Raw genomic sequence first — 20,486 nt, 5'->3', positions numbered from 1 at the left:
CAAAACCTTTGGAGTGTCAAAGACACAGTGTAATAGAGAAGTGTGGCTTTTAGGTAAGAATGTGCAATCAGATATGAACAGTTATTTAAAGAACAGTGTAGCTTTCAGATTTCAGTACTGTCTTGCAGCATCGAGACCTTTTCTGGTACCAGTTTTGAGTGGCATGAGACCACAAGTTCAATTCCTTGTGGGTTTCAGTAGACATGCAAGCCTGGAGCGTGCCTGGAGCAAGTTACTGTACCAACAAAGAAAGTTGCTAGTTAAACTGAGTGTTGAAATGTCAGTTTGCTGCAAGTTATCCTTAATAAATTCTAACATCTCCCTGGTAAATGTTTTGTAGTGTTTGTCAGCATGGTAGGGTTTTTTTTAAAGTTTCTTTCCTACCCAGATATTGACTACCTTGGATATTAAATGACTGAGATCATTCCAGGGGGGAAAAGGGCTTTTGCTTTTGCAGTCCATTGAATATGTCATACACTTCACCCGCGTAGTTCTCCTCTGCCAGGAAATAGCTAATATTGACATACTGGCATGCTGACAACGAACTGTCAAAAATGTTGTCCTGGTTTCAGCTGGGATAGAGTTAACTGTCTTCCTAGTAGCTGGTACAGTGCTATGTTTTGAGTTCAGTATGTGAAGAATGTTGATAACACTGATGTTTTCAGTTGTTGCTCGGTAGTGTTTAGACTATAGTCAAGGATTTTTCAGCTTCTCATGCCCAGCCAGGGCACCTGACCCAAACTGGCCAACAGTGTATTCCATACCATGTGATGTCCCATCTAGTTTAGGAACTGGGAAGTGGGGCGGCAGGGTATCACCGCTTGGGGACTGGCTGGGTGTCGGTCGGCGGGTGGTGAGCAATTGCCCTGCACATCATTTGTACATTTCAATCCTTTTATTACTACTGTTGTCATTTTATTAGTGTTATCATTATCATTATTAGTTTCTTCTTTTCTGTTCTATTAAACCATTCTTATCTCAACCCAGGAGTTTTACTTCTTTTCCCGATTTTCTCCCCCATCCTGCTGGATGGGGGGGGAGTGAGTGAGCGGCTGCGTGGTGCTTAGTTGCTGGCTGGGGTTAAACCACGACAAATGTCACGAATTCTAAAGAGGAAAACCTATGCTTAATCTATGGTAGGCATATCTGGTCATGTTTTAAGTGATCAGTTTACAAATAAGGCATGTAATTTAAAAATAAAAATCTGTCATTTCATATCTTTTGGAAATGATCATAAAACATATGCAGTAGCTTTTTAAACCATACTTTTGTGCCAAAACTGTGCCACACGTATTGTGACCATCCTGTAGTTGTGAAACTGAGTGTATATGAAAGATATACAAGAGAAGGTTGCAGAGAAGAGGTGAACATTCAGTCTAAAAAGTGAAAAAATCTATTTCTGGGAAAAAGTATATCAATACAAGATTTAACATAAGGACAAAACATCAGTTCTGGTCCAGACTGTGATTTGTGATGTTTATTGCCCAAATTCACCTATAACATTTAATATGCTTTGTGACAGGACTGCAGTTTAGTACTAGTCCTACACAGAAGTGTTCCCTTCTGCCTGCCTTCCTTCCAGCTGTAAAGTTTTTGCCTGCATACTGGGGGTCTCATTTTCCTATCTGGTTCTTTGTTAGCTTTTACTTTAACTTCTTTTTTCAATTACATTTTCACCTGGCACAGAATTGGTTGTTGTACACTTAAAATCCAGTGAATATATTAGATGGGGTTTGGAATTAAATGCTCTCAAATTTTAGTTACAACAGATTTCAAATACTGGACCAATTTCTTCTCCTCTTTACTTCCAACTAAAGTCAATATGAGTATTTTATGAGTTATGCAACAAGATTTGTCCTATCTTTTTTAAGTAATCCTAAAAAAAAAAGCAGTATTTATAGTATTTCTCTAGTTCTTATTCTGTGAAAATGCAATTTAGAATATGGACTGTGTAGTGACTCATCTGTAATGTTGCAGAAGAATGACAGAAAGGAAAATGCCAAGTAAATTAGCTAAATCATTTACTCCTAAGTACATTTTAAAAGAAACAAATATTAATATAAATTAAAATAAAAAATATATTCAATTTCTATTATATTGTATATTTTTGATCATCATATTTTTAAATTAATTACTGAATATCCATGTGAAAGCAAGTTGTTTTATTTTCAGACATAAGTATGAAAAATGCTTTTGAAATGTCTTGTTGACCTAATTAACAGTAAAAGTAGGAATAAACAGCTGGCCCTACCTGTGAGTCTGTTTGGTTTCCAAAGTCTTTTTTTTTTATACTTTTTCTGCATACAATCTTTGTACAGTACCTAGGACAATGAGGCCTCTGAGCACATTATTTATGTAAATACAAACAATTATTCCTAGCAGGGTGCCTAAAATTTTATCCACATTCTCTGTCGTAGGGTGTATTGTACAGGCGTACCTCATATTTCATGGTGGTTGTCTCGGGATCAGAATAACCTTTTTAATCATGAAAATAAATTACCACCACACTCTTCTGCTGAAAAAGTACTTGTTCATTTAAACTACCATGCAGATGAAAGCTAAATAGTGAATATTAATATTTTTAGACAGAGATAAAACCTTAAAGAAATATCTATCAAGTAATTACGACTCTTTCTTGCACAAATACATTCTTAAATTAAGCCACAAAGTTTTTTTAAGTGTTCATTCAGTGATAAACAAGTCAAGATGCCATTATCAATAGAATGCTAAATGTAAGTAAAACTGGTATCTTGTAGAGTATTCTTCCATGAATAGATGTTTTATGTCTGCTTTGTTATATTAAGGAAGAATCTCTTCTTTGTGTCTGTCATGAACAACCTTGGGAGACACTTAAAACATGGTGCTTCAGAGTAGCTCCAGCCTACGGAAGCAGCCGGCCCCGGGACAGAAGTCTCTGTGGGGGGAAACACCACCCATGAGTGCTTTGCAAATGCACACCCTACTTCCAACTGCAGTAAGGTCTACGTACAACTTCTCACAAGGTCGTTTGGTGTAAACGTCCTGCAGTGTGTAAATATTGAGATTGTTGTCCTCGTATCATCTCCAATGTTAACACCTCAGCAGGGAAAATCCTGCTGCTGCTTATATCTGTGCAAATTGTCTCTCATGAAACCATCTCGTAAGAGACATAGGCAAATGTCCAATTTCTGTAATGGTGATGTTTGTTTATTTGTAATTAATTAGCCCGAGATCTGGCTCAATGATTTGGAACCTGATTTAGCAGGTAACTTTGGTAAGAGGAATGAGGTCACCCTGTCTCTCGTACCTTGGGAGATTGTACTGCGTACATCCCAGCCTGGTGTCACAGCCCAAAGCTGCCCTGTGAGTGTTCCTCCGGGGTGCCAGGAGGCATAACTTCAATAACACAAGCAAAACACGATGTGCTTAAGGAATTATATGCAATTTTACAGCTGTAGCCTGGTCTCCTGGAGACACTTAAGGATCTCCAGCAAAAGAGCTGGGTGTGGTGGCTGCTCCCTTCCACTCTCTTCCAGACAAAATGCCCTCAAGTATGAATTATGGCCCATTGACCTTTTTGGAATGGTGTTTCAGCCCTCAAGTTGAAAAGGCTGGACATCACTGCCTTAAACACATTGGAAAACTCAAATCTACATTGTGTCTCTTGAGGAAAATGAGACAGTTGAGGTAATTTACAGTGTTTAAGATGCTCTATTATGAAATAATATCTTGTCAGTCATACTGAAAAGGGCAGTGGAAGCAGAAGCCTAAAACATATAAAGAAGTATTAGTGGGCAGCAGTTTTTTTCACAGTAGTTTTTGAGCAATAAGCATAGAAAGAGTTGTTCCAGGCAGCAGTTTGCAAGAAAATTCAAGATAAATTAAATAATATTGTATACTTAGATGGATTATCATCTCCTACAGCTTTTTCAGAAATAGATTTTAATTTCCAAGTACAGCAGTGGGAACCTCAAAAAATTTGGTAACAGTGAGATTTTTCTGGTTTTACACTAGTACAACTAAAATCAGACCCTATTTACTATTTTATTTTCATCTTAAGTTACAGTCTAAAATACCAAACATGTTCTAGGACTTCTAAAGCATTTTATATCTATTGAGCAATTACTGGGTTTTCACTTCTCATTCCTCTCAGATACAGACAGTCGCTCTGTGTTTTATTTTTCACCTCCTTAAGTTTTTGCAACCAATTCCCACATCCTCTGCAGCTTTTTTGGATATTCTATAAACTACTTAGCCACTGAAGAAAAGACTGCAAGAAAAGTTTCCCACCTCTCTGCTAAATATTCGTTATACCATGCTGCAGAGTAATTTTCTCTGTCTTTCTCTGCCTTGGTGAATATTTTAACATTATTTTTATGCAGTGGAGCTGCTCCAGATGGAAAGATGAAGACTAAACCACCCAGGACACTCTCAGTCCTAATGATCATGACACAGTGGACTCAGGGGCATCCAGTGACACATGTAGAGTCCCTTGCTTCTTGAAGGGGGAGACGGTATCTTGGTACTACTGCTCTCCTGGGTAACAGTTACGCGGATACCAAATTGTGCCTTTTGTTTCTATTCATGGAGATGCCCTAAATGGAAATATATAAGAAATGTCCATTTGTTGTAGATGCTGTTTCCACTTTTTTGAAACCTTTGTCATTTTTTCTGCTGGCCAATCCTATCCAGAAAAACTCACTCATGTTCATTAAGACTTGGGATGTCACCAGAGTGCACTTTTCTGTGAATAAACAGCTGTTCAGGGGAAGAAAAATACCCAGCTCTAAAATGAACAAAGTTCTTAAGACCATTTGCTTTCAAAATGGTCAGTGCAAGTGCCATTGTATAATGAAACGTCACAGGCACTTAACTTTTATGGAGCAGTTGTTGACTGGTCACTGTGTTCATTTTCAGACATTAATGCCAAGGTCAGTTAAAACTAGCCAAAGTCCAGATCAACATATATTTAATATGAGAAACTTGCCAGGATTTTATCACAATTTTCTGTCGTGGCCTGTTTTCGGACAGGCCAATCACAGCTTTTAATGTCTGTATTCTTTTACCTGTTATCTTTTCATTATACCTTGCCCATTTCCATGTTTCCCACTAAATGTCAGTTCCTACAGCTGAAATTTAATTTGAATTGTTAAATATATTCATTCTACCAGAGCTTTGAACATGAGTTTATGATTACTTCTAGGAATATAGCTTACCTCAGTGGGACGTAATAAATTAGTCTAATCATATGGTGAGTACTTACTTCATCCTGTGTTTGTCCCTGCTAGGAACTGAAATTGTCTCTGTAATTGTATGCAAATCCCTTCACCAGAATAATCAAAGGAAACCTATGTGTAGCTGCCCATCCTCCACAAGAGAAGCGTAAAAGTAACCTAACTTTTAATTCTACTTAAATGAAAAGTTGTATCTTCATATGTAAAATGTAGATGCAAAATAGAAGAACTTAAATTAAAAGACATGTGAGTAGCAAACAGATACTTTGCTAATATTGCAGGCTGCTTTTAGTCCTGCTTTTTTACATATGCACAATACTATGTTAATATTGTTTGTGGCATTGAACCTGAGAAATAATAATATTGGGATGTTTCATTTTAAACATGGGGGAATTTCTTCTCCCCTGAAAATATATGATAGATAGATGATAAGAGGTTTTATGAATTGCCTTCAGAGGGTGTCTGTTTCCCTCCACTGCCTGCAGAAGGAGACTGGAGTAACTAGCTCAGACTTAGCCACTGAACTTTCAGTTGAGATAAATTCTCCTGTCTCTTACTCCAAGGCATGTTTTATATATTGGCCTCAAATCATTCTGATTTGCTTCTTTGAACTCTGTCAAATATTTTAGCATTAATGTTTTAAATGTGGACACTAAAAAGAGATTTAGTCATGTAAGAGTAGTCCAGTGTCCTGTATGAAGGTCATATAATTCTAGACTTCCTCTTCCCTGTTTCTCTATTCAAGTATCTAGATGTTACATTATCTGTCTTACTCCTAGCATCACTGGAAAAGATCAGTTCTGCTTATCTATGACTCTGATAACTATTTCTGAAGACACTGAAATGAGGCAAGGTTATTAAGTGCCTTTTGTCCCATCAGTTCTTTTCAGAGGAGGGGTGAGAAGAGGGAGAAGAGAGTAGAAGGAGCTGAAGCAATCTCTATTTGCTCATTTGTCTCCTTTTAAAATTCTGTCACTTCTTTGCATGCTGTTTTGCACAGATTCATATAAAGTTTTTAAATCTATACATACATATATAAGTATTTACTTGTATGTACATATATATGTATGCTCGTAATGTCTTAGAGCATTTAGAATAACTTACTAAAATGTTTTCTCACCTTTTTCTTCTTGTAGGATTTTGTTCTTTTTAAGAAACTCAGATTCCAAGACATTTTCAGGATTTAGTTGGAAGCGATACTTGCAGTCCCTCAGATGAAGTGCCTGGGAGGTGCAAGATTATTCAATGTCATAGATCATAGCATCATAGAATCATTTAGGTTGGAAAAGACCTTTAAGATCATTGAGTCCAACCGTAAACCTAACACTGCCAAATCCTACTAAACCATGTCCCTAAGCACCATGTCTACACATCTTTTAAGTACCTCCAGGAATGGTGACTCCACTACTTCCCTGGGCAGCCTGCTCCAGTGCTTGACAACCCTTTCGGTGAAAAAGTTTTTCCCAATCTCCAATCTAAACCTCCCCTGCTGCAACTTCAGGCCGTTCCCTCTTGCCCTATCACTTGATACTTGGGAGACCGACCCTCACCTCACTACAGCCTCCTTTCAGGTAGTTGTAGAGAGCAATAGGGTCTCCGCTCAGCCTCCTTTTCTCCAGACTAAACAACCCCAGTTCCCTCAGCTGCTCCTCATAAGACCTGTGCTCCAGGCCCTTCACCAGCTTCGTTGCCCTTCTCTGGACACACTCCAGCACCTCAGTGTCTTTCCTGTAGTGAGGGGCCCAAAACTGAACACAGTATTCGAGGTGCGGCCTCACGAGTGCAGGGGGGATGATCACTGTCATTACACTTCAATAAAAGCCACTATATGAAATCTTCAGATGTTTACCAAATTGTTGCTCCAGTCCAAAAAGAAAGAATGACATCTTAATTCTAGTCTACATCAGAAGAGCAGTGAGTTAGTTTTAGGAACTGGAAGAAAATCATAGATCTTTAGGCTTATCTCCAAATTGTTAGTTGTTTGCTGGCAGGGGGAGGTGTCACAAATGAAGTGGTTTAGATCACTTAAAGAATCACTGTCAAAGGTATTAGCAAAAGGTGATTTTAATGTGAATTTGTAAAAAATGCAACGTAACAAAGCTTGATAGCAAGGTTCACTCTTATTACTTACTACATGGAAGAAAAATACAAAGGAAAATCGAATTAGAATAGATTTAGAATGATTCACACAGAGACTGGAGATAGAAAAGGGTAAGGGAGACCCATTGAGTCACGAGGTTTAGAGTGGACCCCCTTGCTTTCTAAACTCCTGAGGGAGATTAGGTGCGGCTGGATCCAATCTTAGTCCCAGACTTGGTCAACAGTTTACGTCTAATGGAATTAATACAAGGGTAAGGAAAGCCTCCCATTGAGTCACAAGGTTCAGAATGCACCCTCTTGCTTTCTAAACTCCATCTCAGAGAGGAGTCTAGGTGTGGCTGGATCCAAAGTTAGTCTCAGACTTGGACAACAGTTTATGCCTAATAGAAGGTATACAAAGGGTAAGGAAAATCTGCTAAATTACTATGCCAATTTGTCAGGGAATGAGTGATTATGGATCCTATATGACTTTGAGGTAGCAGCAATTTAAGATTTATTAACAGTATTACAGTAAATCACAAGATTGGGTTATATGATTTTAACAATACTTAATCAGAGCGATCTAATGAAGGTTGGTATCAGCACTACAAAGTTTCATAAATCAAATTGCACAGACACACAAACACAGAGATACAGAGGTTAACCTATAATAAAGAATTTTCTCTCTTGGCCAATTGTAGTAAATTATTGGTACCAAATGATCTTTAAAAACCTTGTGAAATCAAATTGTAGTGAATTACTCACTATTCTCCTTCATCAGCATTTGTCATCAGATGATCTTTGACCGCATCTTCTTCATCGGCATCTGTCACTAGATGATCTTGGAAATCCTCGTGAAACTACCCTTAAAAGTCCTTGCGAAACTTACTACTTAAAATCCTCGCAAAATCTACCGAGAGGCATCCCAGCTCAGGGTGAGATACTGGCTCATAGCCTGCTGTGATCTCAGAGAGCTCAAAGGGTCTCACTCAGGATCACTATTTATAGGATCGCGAGATGATTGACTTTGGTCAATGTCTTTCCATTCTGGCCATAATTCTTGTCAGGCAATTCTGGCACCCTGCAAGGTGGGCCATGATCCAAGCAGCAGGAGTTTCAGGTACAGTTCCAGGCAACAGGAGTTTCAGGTAGGGTTAGGGAGTGCCTAATGATCCTAACTCACTGTACCGTAGTCAGGATAAGGAAGTACCAGATTGTCCCAACTCACTGCACAAGAACACAGTGGTGGCTGGTCCTGACGTCACAACGTGGCCCGGAGAGGGGGCCTGCATCACCACAGGAGGCAGTCAACTTTTAATAAATTTGTGGTCTGTGTATCAGTTTAAAAGAAATAGTAAGACAATTCAGACTTGTTGCAATCAAAAGGTAACCATATTATAGCATTGAAATTTTAAAGCCTCTCTTCCCAGGACATGTTACACTTTTCTGAAAAGTGCTTGAGAATATAGATTTCAGAAAGATCTTAACACAACTGAAACATAAAATCAGAAATAATGTGCCTGGAATCTACAAGTAGAACTTATAGAAGGAGTAAGATCTTATAAATTATCTGCTGTGTAGCCACCAATAAATACAGACATGGCCACACGTGCACAGAGATAGAATTAAGGTTACGACTCTCTTAAAATGAATGCTTCTTAGCGTGAATGCCTGTTGTTTTAGTCTGAATACTGTTCTTGCATTTTTCTCTCATATATGTGTTAGAAACAACACTGCATTAATGCCGATAGGTAGAGATTGTCAGATATTTTATAGTAAAAGACTAGTTTTCTAACCAGTCCTTATAGAAAGGAGGCAGAAGTGCTGACATCAGGATCCTCATTTAGTACCCACAGTCAGTTGTGTCCTAGGGCACAGGTATCTTATGCACAGACTGAGGCAGATGCCTTATGAGGAAAAATAGTATGTGACAATATAATTAAAGACAGCACCATAATACATTAATTAAAATGCATTAGGGTACTGCTAATTTTAAGATATACCAGCTCTTGAGTGCTTTAGCTTGCAGTCTTAATATTCTTTGACATGGTTCTTTTGGATGTTGTTTCAACAAAGGTCTATGTACAATTGTATAACATCACAGGCCAAACAAAATCCTATTAAATTGAGACTAGAGAGTTAAGTTGTTGGGAAGCTAGCAATTTGTGGAAAATAGCTTTGCAGCAGTTAAGATATTGTGTAAGAAAGATAATTTATTAGTATCAGCATTACAGACTAGAGGTTTTAGTGAAATGAAGAATTTTGGCTTTAAGGCATTGCGCTAAAGATTAAGAGTTTACGCTATAATGTATAAAAGCAAGGAATATTTACAACTAAGTTGGATATTTATCAAATTAATAGTAATAATAGGAACAAAGAAAAAAGGTAGTAAGTTAAATATTTGACCATACTGTATTTTCTACCAAAATAAGTTCACTTTTTCCTATTTTCTCTCCTTTTTTTTTTAAATACTGGTACACATCAGCCCTAATGATAGACCCAAGATGACGTATCAGATAACTGAATATTCAGAGAGACTATGTAGCCTCTATAGTTACTTTAAAATTCTGGTCTGACAGAGAGTAAGCCTAGCACTTGCTTTTCTTTTTCTTTTTTTTTTTTTCCGCTCAGTGGCTTTTTAAGATTTGTAGGTTTTTAAGGTAATAGTTTGTGAGGTTCTGATAATACTGTAATTACATACAGTTTCTGATTTAGCATTCAAAGTTCTGTAGTGAGAATTCACTAAAATTTGCTAAGAATGTGGCTTCAGTGCTGCTTCTAAACTTCAGAGGAGCCAAAGATTTCTCAACTGACCTAGTTCTAGCTGAACCCTTTGGCCTAGCTAAATAACAGACAAATAAATGCAAAGAAAATATAAAATGCTAACAAGGTGCAAAAATGTACTTTTGGTGTGTATCTGTAAGTATTCTTGAAGGTATTCATCTCTATGCATAGAGAGAGGCATATAACATAGCGTGAAACTTTGATCATGAATTCCTGTTGTGGAGTAAGCCAAACCTCCTCCCATAAGCTCACTGAAAGTACATAACCTACACGTCATTGTTCCAGTTAAGACTTTTTTTTTAATTTAAAAAAGGTGGTGGTTGCAATATATTGACAGGATTTTCTTGTAGCTTTATGTCCTCCTCAGGAAAGGAGGATTATCAAATACTGCAGATGAAGTTGCACGGGTAGCAGTCTCTACAGCATTAAGGGAGAGAAGAACAGAAAGTCTGACTGTAAACCACTGCTAGAGCTTGATTTGGAGGTGTCTCACAAGTCTGGTAATTTCCTTTATCATCAAATATTGTGCAATCTTTGAAGCAAAATAGTGATAGAGGAGATGGCTAAACTGGATCCATTATTTCCTCAGTTTTGTTTCAGAACCATCTGTAATAAAATTGGGGACAGACTTTTTAGTAAGGCCTGCTGTGATAAGACAAGGGGTAATGGTTTTAAACTAAAAGAGGGTAGATTTAGACCAGATAGAAGGAAGAAATTTTTTACAATGAGGGTGGTAAAACACTGGAACAGCTTGCCCATAGAGGTGGTAGATGCCCCGTCCCTGGAAACAGTCAAGGCCAGGTTGGATGGGGCTCTGAGCAACCTGATCTCGTTGAAGATGTCCCTGCTCATTGCAGGGGGTTGGACTAGATGACCTTTAAAGGTCCCTTCTAACCCAAACTGTTCTATGATTCTATGAAAATTATCCTGTTCGTTGATAGTATAGGTGACTTAATTCACAACCTACATCATAACAGATATATTTGAAAATACATAGAATTTTGAAAGCTGAGTAAACCCAAACATTGATTTTTCAGGAACAAATCATGTGAGATAAAGCAAATTTACTCTATTACAAAGTAACGGGCTTTGTAAACATTGGGAAAAAAAATAGGTGTCTCATTCTAGTAGGATTTTTTACAGAGTTTGCATGAAATTTTGCTAAATGAGCTAAAGAAATTCTGTCTTGATGAAATTTCTAGAAGATATGTAAAACACTGGTCACACACTTGAACTCAGAAGTATATGAGGTTCACTGTCAAATAAGGAGGTATTAAGTAGTGATCCATTCTGGTTGCAGTTTTTCCCAGTATCTTTGTTAATGACTTGGATGAAGAAATATAGAATACATTTGTTAAACTTGCAGATGATAAAAAATTGAAAGGACTGTGTGTACCTTGGAATACATTTTAAAAATACATGACATTTTCACCAATGCACTTCAGGAGAAACTTGGATCAATTAATTGCAACACATCCAGAAGAAAGCAAGGAAAATTGTCAGAATCTAGACTAAAACATGTTCTACAAAGAAAACCTGAAAGATCATGTTCCAGCAAGAGAAGTGCAGACAGAAAAGAAATTAAACAGCAGTCTTCAGTTATATAAAGGATTGCTTTAAAGAAGAAGGGAACAAACTGTTCTCCAGGTCTACTAGAGGTAGGACAAGAATGAGTGTCTTTAAATTGTGCCAAGGGAGACTTAGGTTAGACTTTAGGAAACATCACCTAATGGTAAGGATAATTAAGCAATGAATATATTACCTAGGAAGTTACAGAATCCTCTTTAGAGATTTTTAAGGACAAAGATATCTGTCTAGAATGATTTAAATATAATTTATCTGTCTTGGGGGATGGAGGGATAGAGAGGAATAGATGGAATTATTTCTCGAGCTCTCTGTCTTATTTTCCAATCTACATGTCATTTCTGTGAATTAGACTCAAGAAAGACTCAGAACACACCTGTAGTTCTAGCTTGCACTCTGTCATCTAAATTGACCTGTTTGTGTGTACTTTTTGTTGAATGTTCTGGCTCCAACTCCAAATGCAGAGAAAAACGGGCATGCAAATGAGTTACCATATGTCAAAGGTTAAATGATAGAGCTTATAAATTTTACTGGTTGTGTTTGAGTTCTGGAAGCTGTATACTGACCAAAAATTTAAAACAAAACCATATGTTAATAACAAGGTATTAATCATAATAAGGAAAACTAAAGTACACTTAAGTTCGAGTGTTTGTAGTTACTGGTTGAATGTACAATCATGCATCACTCATAATGTAAATTTCTTGTATGGTTGTCATCACTGTAGTGTCTGGATTAATGTCACCAAGATTTGGCTAGATAAATGGTAGGTATTTTCACTAACCTTCATGTCTAGACTTCTTCAGTATTCATTGCAGAAAGAGAAAAGTACCTCTGAGATAGATATCTAAGACAAAAAAATGCTTTTTTATGGGATATATGTCTCTCCTTTGAAAGCTTGGATGATTAACTTAGACAACTACTTTATAGACAGCTAGAGTTAAGTGACATGAATCCAATCCTAAATGTCAAATATATTGGCTTATCCATACCAAATGATTTGATCATTTATTCTTCACTTCTGTTGTATGTTGGATTTATAACAAATTTATTTCTTCTACTGATCCTAATATGAATTCCAATAGAGGGAAGTAGCTTTCGTAAAATAGCTCCAGCATTTCAGTGTCTGTGGCTGTTGGGATCATAGCTAGTCTTGGGAATGGGATCAATTCCTATTTGAAAGTTAATTGGTCCAGAAAGAGAAGAAAAAGAATTTGCATTTCAGTAACGTGCAGCATATGATGCCCATCTTTGGAAAAGACCCATGTTCATCAGATGTTTTCTACTCCTGGGGCCATAACAAATGTATTGCATATGCTGTTTCCAAGTATATTAACCTGTTAACTTGGGCCATTCAGTATTGTCAGTCTGCTAGCCAGAGTCAAATACAGTAATAATATGTAAATATTGCGTCCTCTTCATCATAGAAAATGAATAATAAGTTATCTCGTGCACAATAGTTCCAAAATAAGAATTATTACTGGAGGTGCTACTGTTTAGAGCAAACAGCCACTTTGCTATCTGTCTCCTGGCAAGACCATCAGGAATGACTGCATGCGCTTAGAGGGGCAGGGGAAACGGTTTCCCAGAATGAAAAGGCTGCTGGAAGATGAAAGTTATTGAAATTTAATTATAACACTGTAATTGAGCACTGAAATATCTCTGGTGAAAGCAAGCAATCAAGCAAGCAAGCAAGAAGAAAAAGGAAAAAAAGAAAAGGAAACAAGCCAACCATATGCATTCCAGCAGAAAAATAAGTCAAGAAAATGCTGCTCTATCTCTTTAGTTTATTCTGAACACACTGAAGAGATTTAGATACCAGATTTTACTTTTCATTTAAATGGAAATAAATAAAATTAAGTCATTGACTGCTGAAACAAAATTGGATAGGGGAAAGCCTAGCTGGTACAGAAGACAAATAAAAAAAACTGAAAGGCCACTGAACTTTTAAAATCACAAAGATTACACATGATTTCAGCTACTTGGATGGAGGGTGGCTGTGTACAGACTCCCATTACAGCAATGTTGCAGTGACTAGGAGGAATTGTAGACTCCCAAAGCCCTGCACTTTTAGTGTGTGTTATTAAATACCAAAATTGCTCAAATGTTCTACACACTTCAGCCTCCAGAAGATACCTAAGTCTCTCTGAAGAAGTACTAATCTCTCTCTAAACATACATAAGGCCAAGTGCACATCTAGTATTGGGTTTGTGTGGCTGATGCATTTTGCAATGGAAAAATGGCTTATGGAGTGTGGAATGAGGGAAGCAGGGTTAAAAAAAATCTTGAGTTTTTGTTCGTAACGTACCTAGCTGTAGTATCAACCCCAATACATAGATTTTCTGCGGTAGGCATCTCCAGCTCTGCTTTTACAGGAAATGAATAGAGTAACTCTTCATTTTCATGTTTCGGGGTTTTTTTTTCTCCCAACATGATGACTGTGTGGTATCTTTTTGGAAAAAAAATAACAGTATGCTAGATCATGACAATTCCACCTGACCAGAGAACAGAAAAGCAAGGAGAGAAGGGATCAAGAAAATAAAAACTTTGCAGACTTTCCCTGTCTCTGGTTTGGTTCCAGTATATTGAGTTGGAATTACTGTTACTGGCCCTTAAGCAGTTGTCAATAGTATCTACGTTTGAGCAATGATATACAAAAAGCAGTTGTCAGACTTCTTATCCCAAGTAAATTGAGGAAAATTCCTGAGAAGCCTAGTCCCAGAAGACAAAAAAGAAGCCATTCTTGCATATAGCATCCATGCATTTGGGAAGGACTTAATCTGTGTTTCCAGGCAATTGTATTGGTGGTTTATGTTGTTCATAGATTTGCTAATTTAAAAAAATAAAAAAGCAAACGAACTCTGGGAGGGACCAGAAGCTTGTTGATACAGACTTCCAGGCTTCAACCAGTTATGATTGCACACAATAATTTGTGTTTTCTGATAAATGAGTTGTCTGCATTTCAAGGTTGAATTAGTTGATGAAGAAGGGTTACTATATACATTTGTGAGAACTTACCTTACTTTTATTTATTGGCATAGTCCTAAACATTTGTTTAAATAATGTTGTTTTGAGAAACATTGATTGTGTAGCTCAGCTGATATGAGTTAGCCTGGGTTTTTTTAGTTTGCTTTTATGCAACAAATAGTATTCCACAATACATGGGAGAGAATGTATTCAAGAAAATGAATCATTCATCTATCCATAGAAAAACTGAGGATAAACAGCAGATAACCAGAAAATAAATACCTTTTAGATGACAGCTGTAAGATCCATGTCTGCTGTCTTTACTTGGGCAAACATCTTTCTGAAGTTTAAGAACCTTGTCTAAATAGAGATGCTGCACTCAGTTTCTGAGAATTACCCCATGTTAGTTTCAGGGTTTTTGCCTTATAAAATGTTTGCAGCACTACATACAACTAATTTTTTTCCCCTGTCAGCTGTAGCCAATTATTTTGGACAAATAATCATTCTCCTCAGCATGTCTAATTTTTATGCCAACTGAGCCTGTGAATGCCTTTATTCATTCTGCAGAAACTCCACCTTTGTCAGTCTGTTCTATTAAAAATTGTTCCTGCACACCAAAGAGATGACTATGCCACTGATTACTTGCACAGGGATTCTGAACTCTTCTGATGGAGATGTTGCACCATATCCAGTTACTACTATTTAGCTGTGTTATGCTATATGTAAAAGACATGCTAACATGAAAACACACATCTGAGTGCCAGCTACTGACAAGAAGCTACAGAAATTTCAAATGCCTAAATAAAGGCAGTTGCTAGTGAAATGTGGCAAGGCAAACCTTGATCCAAGGTAGAAGAAAATCTTTTCTATGTGTTTGTCTGATATTTGTCATGCTTTATGGTGGGATAAATTCCCAGTTTGATCAAAACACATCTTAGTAAAGTTGTCCAAGCGAAATAAGAAGGGAGTGAGGCGATGTCAATTGCTGTTTCAAACACCATTCATTCAGAATCAAAGAAAATGTTAATTTGTGTCAGGAAGCTGAATTAAGTAAATGTTGACTGCCTTTGTAGCAAAGATCAAGTCAAAGTTACAGTGCAAATGAAGCAGGAACCCCTGTAACACTGGAGTAGTTGTAATGTATGTCTATATATGGAAATGAATAGGAAATGAAGCAAGAAATACAATGTTTGGGAAAGAATCTCATCATGATTTGCAGAGATAATTACAGGCAAAAAGGAGATCGAATATAGCAACAGGAAAAGCAGAATAATTATGCGGCAATTAGCAGGAAAGCTGTATAGCTCTTTGAAAAAAATAACAGTCATTGGGTTAAAAATATATGCTGAGTACAGAAATATTTTAATACTTAACACATCAAGTAGTTGAATGCATTTTCTAAGATAAAATACTGTTTCATAAAATAAATGTCTCATTTATATGATAAAATATGTTATGCATTTTGTGTATTCATTATAATTGTATTTTTATCCTAAATATGTCATCTGAATTGGAGAAAAAAAATAATAAATGTTCATTTCAGAATGTGGGTGCATAGTGTCATAATGATAAGAAGATACAGATTTTAAGTTAATATTTCAAGGACTGAAAATGTCATAGGAGCCAGTTACTCCTAGATTTGCAAAAGAATTAGTTTTTCATGTGTCATAAAATCTTCATATTCTGACAAAACTATTGTCTACTTCTATTTTACTTGGAGGCAAACTTGGGTTTTGGTGGGTTTGTAGGTCTTCTGATAAGTAGTTATCAACAGCACACTCAAAAGTACTCTTTCTGAAATGTAACTTACAAAGATTCCTCTTGAATCTTTGGGAATGTCTGACTGCTTCTTACAGGGAAAATGTCACGCAGTGGCATCTTCAAGTACATTAAAATGACAGCTGGAGGTCACTGCAGTCAGGCATGGGATCCTCTTGTTGAAAAGAGAAAGGAGGCACCACTGTGTAGCCGCATCACTAAGGATCGTTTTCAAGAGTTGAAATCTTTTATTTAAAGCTAGTGGGGAAAATTCAGCCAGATAACGAGTAAAAAGCCACAATATTTTGTGTTGTGATTCTAGACAGGGGGACCTTCTCTGAATTGTATCATTTGTATCAGTATGTTATTTACAAACATATCTGTCCTTTTGGTCTTTCTTAAAAATTAACTCTGCATCTGAGGTGTGCAATCTTCATTGCTTTAAACATATTCACGGTTTACTCTAGATAAAAGATGGAATAATACATGCTTCCTACTTCAGGAATTAGTTGGGCAAGTCAAGATTAGATTTGCAGGCTGTCCTAAGATATGTCACAAGCTCTTCTTTATCCCCAGTGAGAAAAAAATTAGGAGAGGGAAGAAGGTGAAGGGCTGGTGGCCAGGGAATGCTGAGATGCAGGCAGGAAGCCTGTCCCACAGGTGCAGGTGGAAACCTCTGAGAGGCTGCTGCCTTTCCCTTCTGTGAATGGGCTCAAAGATGACAAAGGGAGCATCAAATATGGGTAATGATAAAGAACAGTAATCCTGCCAGTAGTAATAATTAATGCTTCTATGGTGCCCTTCAGTCGCTGACCTCTCATCACTTTGCATACATTGATTAAAGCTATATAGAATCTCTCAAATAGATCAATATAACTTCTATTCACACAACTATACTGGCATATACACATATGTATAAATAAATGAAAACATTCATTCTTACTAAGAAACGTTAAAAACTGCTTGGATTACATGTTGTCAAAAAAAACCCCAAAAACCAACAACAAAAAAAGCAAAGCATTTGAGTGTCTTAACATACTGCTTTTGTAGTATACAATTACTTCTTGTGAATGAGTAGGCTCAGATTTTTTCTTTGCTATGTTGTGAAATGCCCGGATAGAGAAACCTATACAAAACCAATCTGAGAAGCTGAATGCTTGACTGGAAGAGTTTGTGTGTATAAATCATATGAAGATTATCCATAATGCTGAGAATCATTCCAAGCATTCTGATCACAGAAATTGTAATTTCCGTTAATTGCATACTGTGCATTGATCATGGCTAGCAGCACAGGTAGGGATACAAACAGTCTCTTATTCCTTTCCCTGCAGGAGCAAATATTAAGAGGCATAATATTAAGGACAATTCCTATTCAAAAAATGCAATGATTGTGTTACTAGTGTATTGTATCCTTTTCTTTTAGGTTATTCAATACTTCAAGCTATTATGGAAAAAGCGGGACAAAATAGCTGGCAAGTGAGTGCCATCTGTGTGGAGAATTTTAATGATGCCAGCTACAGGCGGCTTTTAGAAGATCTGGACCGAAGGCAAGAAAAGAAATTTGTAATAGACTGTGAAATAGAGAGGCTTCAGAATCTCTTAGAACAGGTAATATGTGCTTTTAATGTCACTGTAAGCAAATTACTGAAACTCCAGATAAGACACCATTGTGCATTGCAGTTCATTTATTTTCTCAATAGAAATGAGATTGCTTGCTCTTTCTTTTTGTTTTTCTTCATGGTCCTATATTTGTACATCCCCTTGCCTGCTCCGTTTTCTTTTCCTGTATAATTCTTGTCTTAATAACCAGCACGTCAGTGCAGTGAGTCTCCCTTTCCCACTCAGCAGGTCTGTGAGCAAAGGGTGACAGCAGTCAGGGCAGCTGCACGTTTGGCCCCGCATCCCAGCACCTCCATGCCCGATACATCTTGCAGCAGGGTCTTAGGGCTGGCAGAACAACATGGTGTTGCTGAATTGCCAGGATGCCCTCAGTCCATACCTTCATGGGGGTAAAGCTTAGTTTTGTGTTTGAGGAAAAAAAAGCTTATTTGAAGCCAGTATTACTTTCTATTCACCAAATAGCATAGGCCATGTATTTATAGCCATAAAATGCTTTAAAACTATTATTACACATGTTTAAACAGATAGTTTTATTACCTTAGCAGAGTATTTATGAACAAGAGGAATAGTATAATAAAGGTGCTATTGAACTGGGAAGGAAGGTCAGCTTCTTCCATCAGTTATTCACAGAAAGCTGCTATTAGATAAAGAAAATACTGCACCAGACGGACTGGCTTGCACTAGGCAGTACCTATAGTAGTGTGTAAAGTGAATCTAAAATCTTGCTGGTCTGATGTGGTGAATCTATCTCTATATAGTGCTTATGTATAAGCTCTTTCTTAAATGATGGAAAAAAATAAGAAAATGCATGGAAAGGAGTGTTTTGTCAAATGATGGGAAAATAACTTAGGGTTAACTATCTGGTTCTCGCATGATCACACATTTGATGCTGCTATGGTGCAAGTGCACCGTTCAGTACCCGCAGCTGCTGCTGCAGGACTTGCAGGGAATGAATGCCATCTGCTGGTGGTAGGTCCTCCGCCACCATGCTGCTGCTCTTTGCTAGCGCGTCAGAGAATTTTGACGATTTTGTTGCAAAAACATTCATGATGCATCTGCTACTGAAGTCACAGAAATATGAAATGTCGTTTGTGATACAGAAATGCAAAAAATAGTACTCACAGAAATATATACGTCAGGTTTGCTTTCACTGGCAAAAGATAAAGAGGGAAGCTGAGAATTAATAGTATGGCTGATTTAACAAGGACTTTTGCTATGACTGTTGCCAACAGAAGAACAGATGATGCCATATTGCTATAGATACTCATTTGGCCATTCTTCTGGTTCTGAATGCCATTATGTTTTAACACGTGCTTTCTATAGCTTAGAATGAAATCCTCCCCCAGTTCATCCTGTGTTGTAGTAAAACAGAACACCCATTTGAGGCTCTTTTAAAATACATTCAGAAAAATGATTTCTCTCTCAGTGCTGTGTATGTGGGTGTGTATGTACCTAATTTCTTTCACGTGACATGCACATGTGACTTAGAAAATGTATGCTATATTACCATAAGTCTTGGAGTACACCCACCATGCTGTGTAGGTGTATCTACTGAGTATCCACTCAGTTTCAAAGCAAAATGAAGTCATCCAGTACATGTTTGGATCTCACTGATCTCGCGGGTACATTTTATTTGCTTCCAGGAGCTGCTACTCATTTTCCTTCCAGATTGGCACCTGCATTGTCAGTTCCTTTTCAGAAACATAACCTGTGCTCTTTGTTCAGATCATGTGGAACTGAATTGGATATTGATTTTAACGTGATTAGGTTTTGACCTCCTCTGACTTCATACAGATCTGGATTTTGCATGCTTAAAATAGGTACTTAATGCAAGCATGGTAAGTCATAAAAATGAAGTGCCTGGCCTCAACAGACTAGATCAGATGAGGTGAGTTTGGCTGACACCTCTACAGGGCAAGCCCGAAAGCTAATTGAGTTCTCTTTCCATTAACTGTACAGGAAGAGTGGCGGGTAGGAGTTAACACTTAACTTGTAACATACCTGTATTGTAGTCAGTCATACAAGCATTTTTAGGAAATGATTCATCTGGCTACTGTCTAATTTTGGGTAGGATGAATTTCACCCAGGAAATGAGCTCTTCTGTACTTGTGCTGGTGTTTATTCACACCTAAGTGTAAAGCCTTTGCCCTTAAGTCTATGCTAATGGAACAAGAGAAATTGTTTTTGGGGCATGTACGTGGTTTTTTTCTTAGTAGTGACTGCCCATATATATATATAAAAAATATGTATATTCACACTTGACCTAATTAAATTGGAATTTATATATTTCAGAATATTTCTGTAATTTTCCCAGATGATGTGAATTCTCTTCTTCCCCAATGTGCCTGGAGTTCCTCTCCTTCCAAAGGAACGTCACTGTACAAACAGAAATGGCATTGTAGCCAGGCTAGACAAAGTATGCAGAAGAGCTGCAGCTTTACTCTCCATTTTGAAGGTCCTGGTCTTCCTAGACAGGCTGACCTG

The 20,486-nt window shown here is 37.3% G+C and overlaps 1 protein-coding gene across 14 annotated transcripts in view; it reads left to right on the top strand.

Annotated features, from left to right (window-relative positions):
* The window catches only part of GRIA4 (glutamate ionotropic receptor AMPA type subunit 4), a 239,375-nt gene that overhangs the window by 122,396 nt on the left and 96,493 nt on the right, over positions 1 to 20,486 (top strand). For all 14 annotated transcript variants that reach the window (XR_011328978.1, XR_011328977.1, XM_069808293.1 and 11 more), the window contains exon 4: positions 17,806 to 17,990. Coding sequence is in view for 12 of the 14 variants with exons in the window: in XM_069808293.1 (XP_069664394.1) it covers positions 17,806 to 17,990 (185 nt within the window). In the remaining 2 variants the exon portion in view is untranslated. The remainder of the gene's footprint in view (positions 1 to 17,805; positions 17,991 to 20,486) is intronic.

The sequence above is a fragment of the Haliaeetus albicilla genome, chromosome 20 (genome assembly GCF_947461875.1).
Source record: "Haliaeetus albicilla chromosome 20, bHalAlb1.1, whole genome shotgun sequence".
Classification (NCBI taxonomy): domain Eukaryota; kingdom Metazoa; phylum Chordata; class Aves; order Accipitriformes; family Accipitridae; genus Haliaeetus; species Haliaeetus albicilla.
Note: the sequence above shows the minus strand (reverse complement) of the source record. Positions and strands in the feature narration are given on the sequence as shown.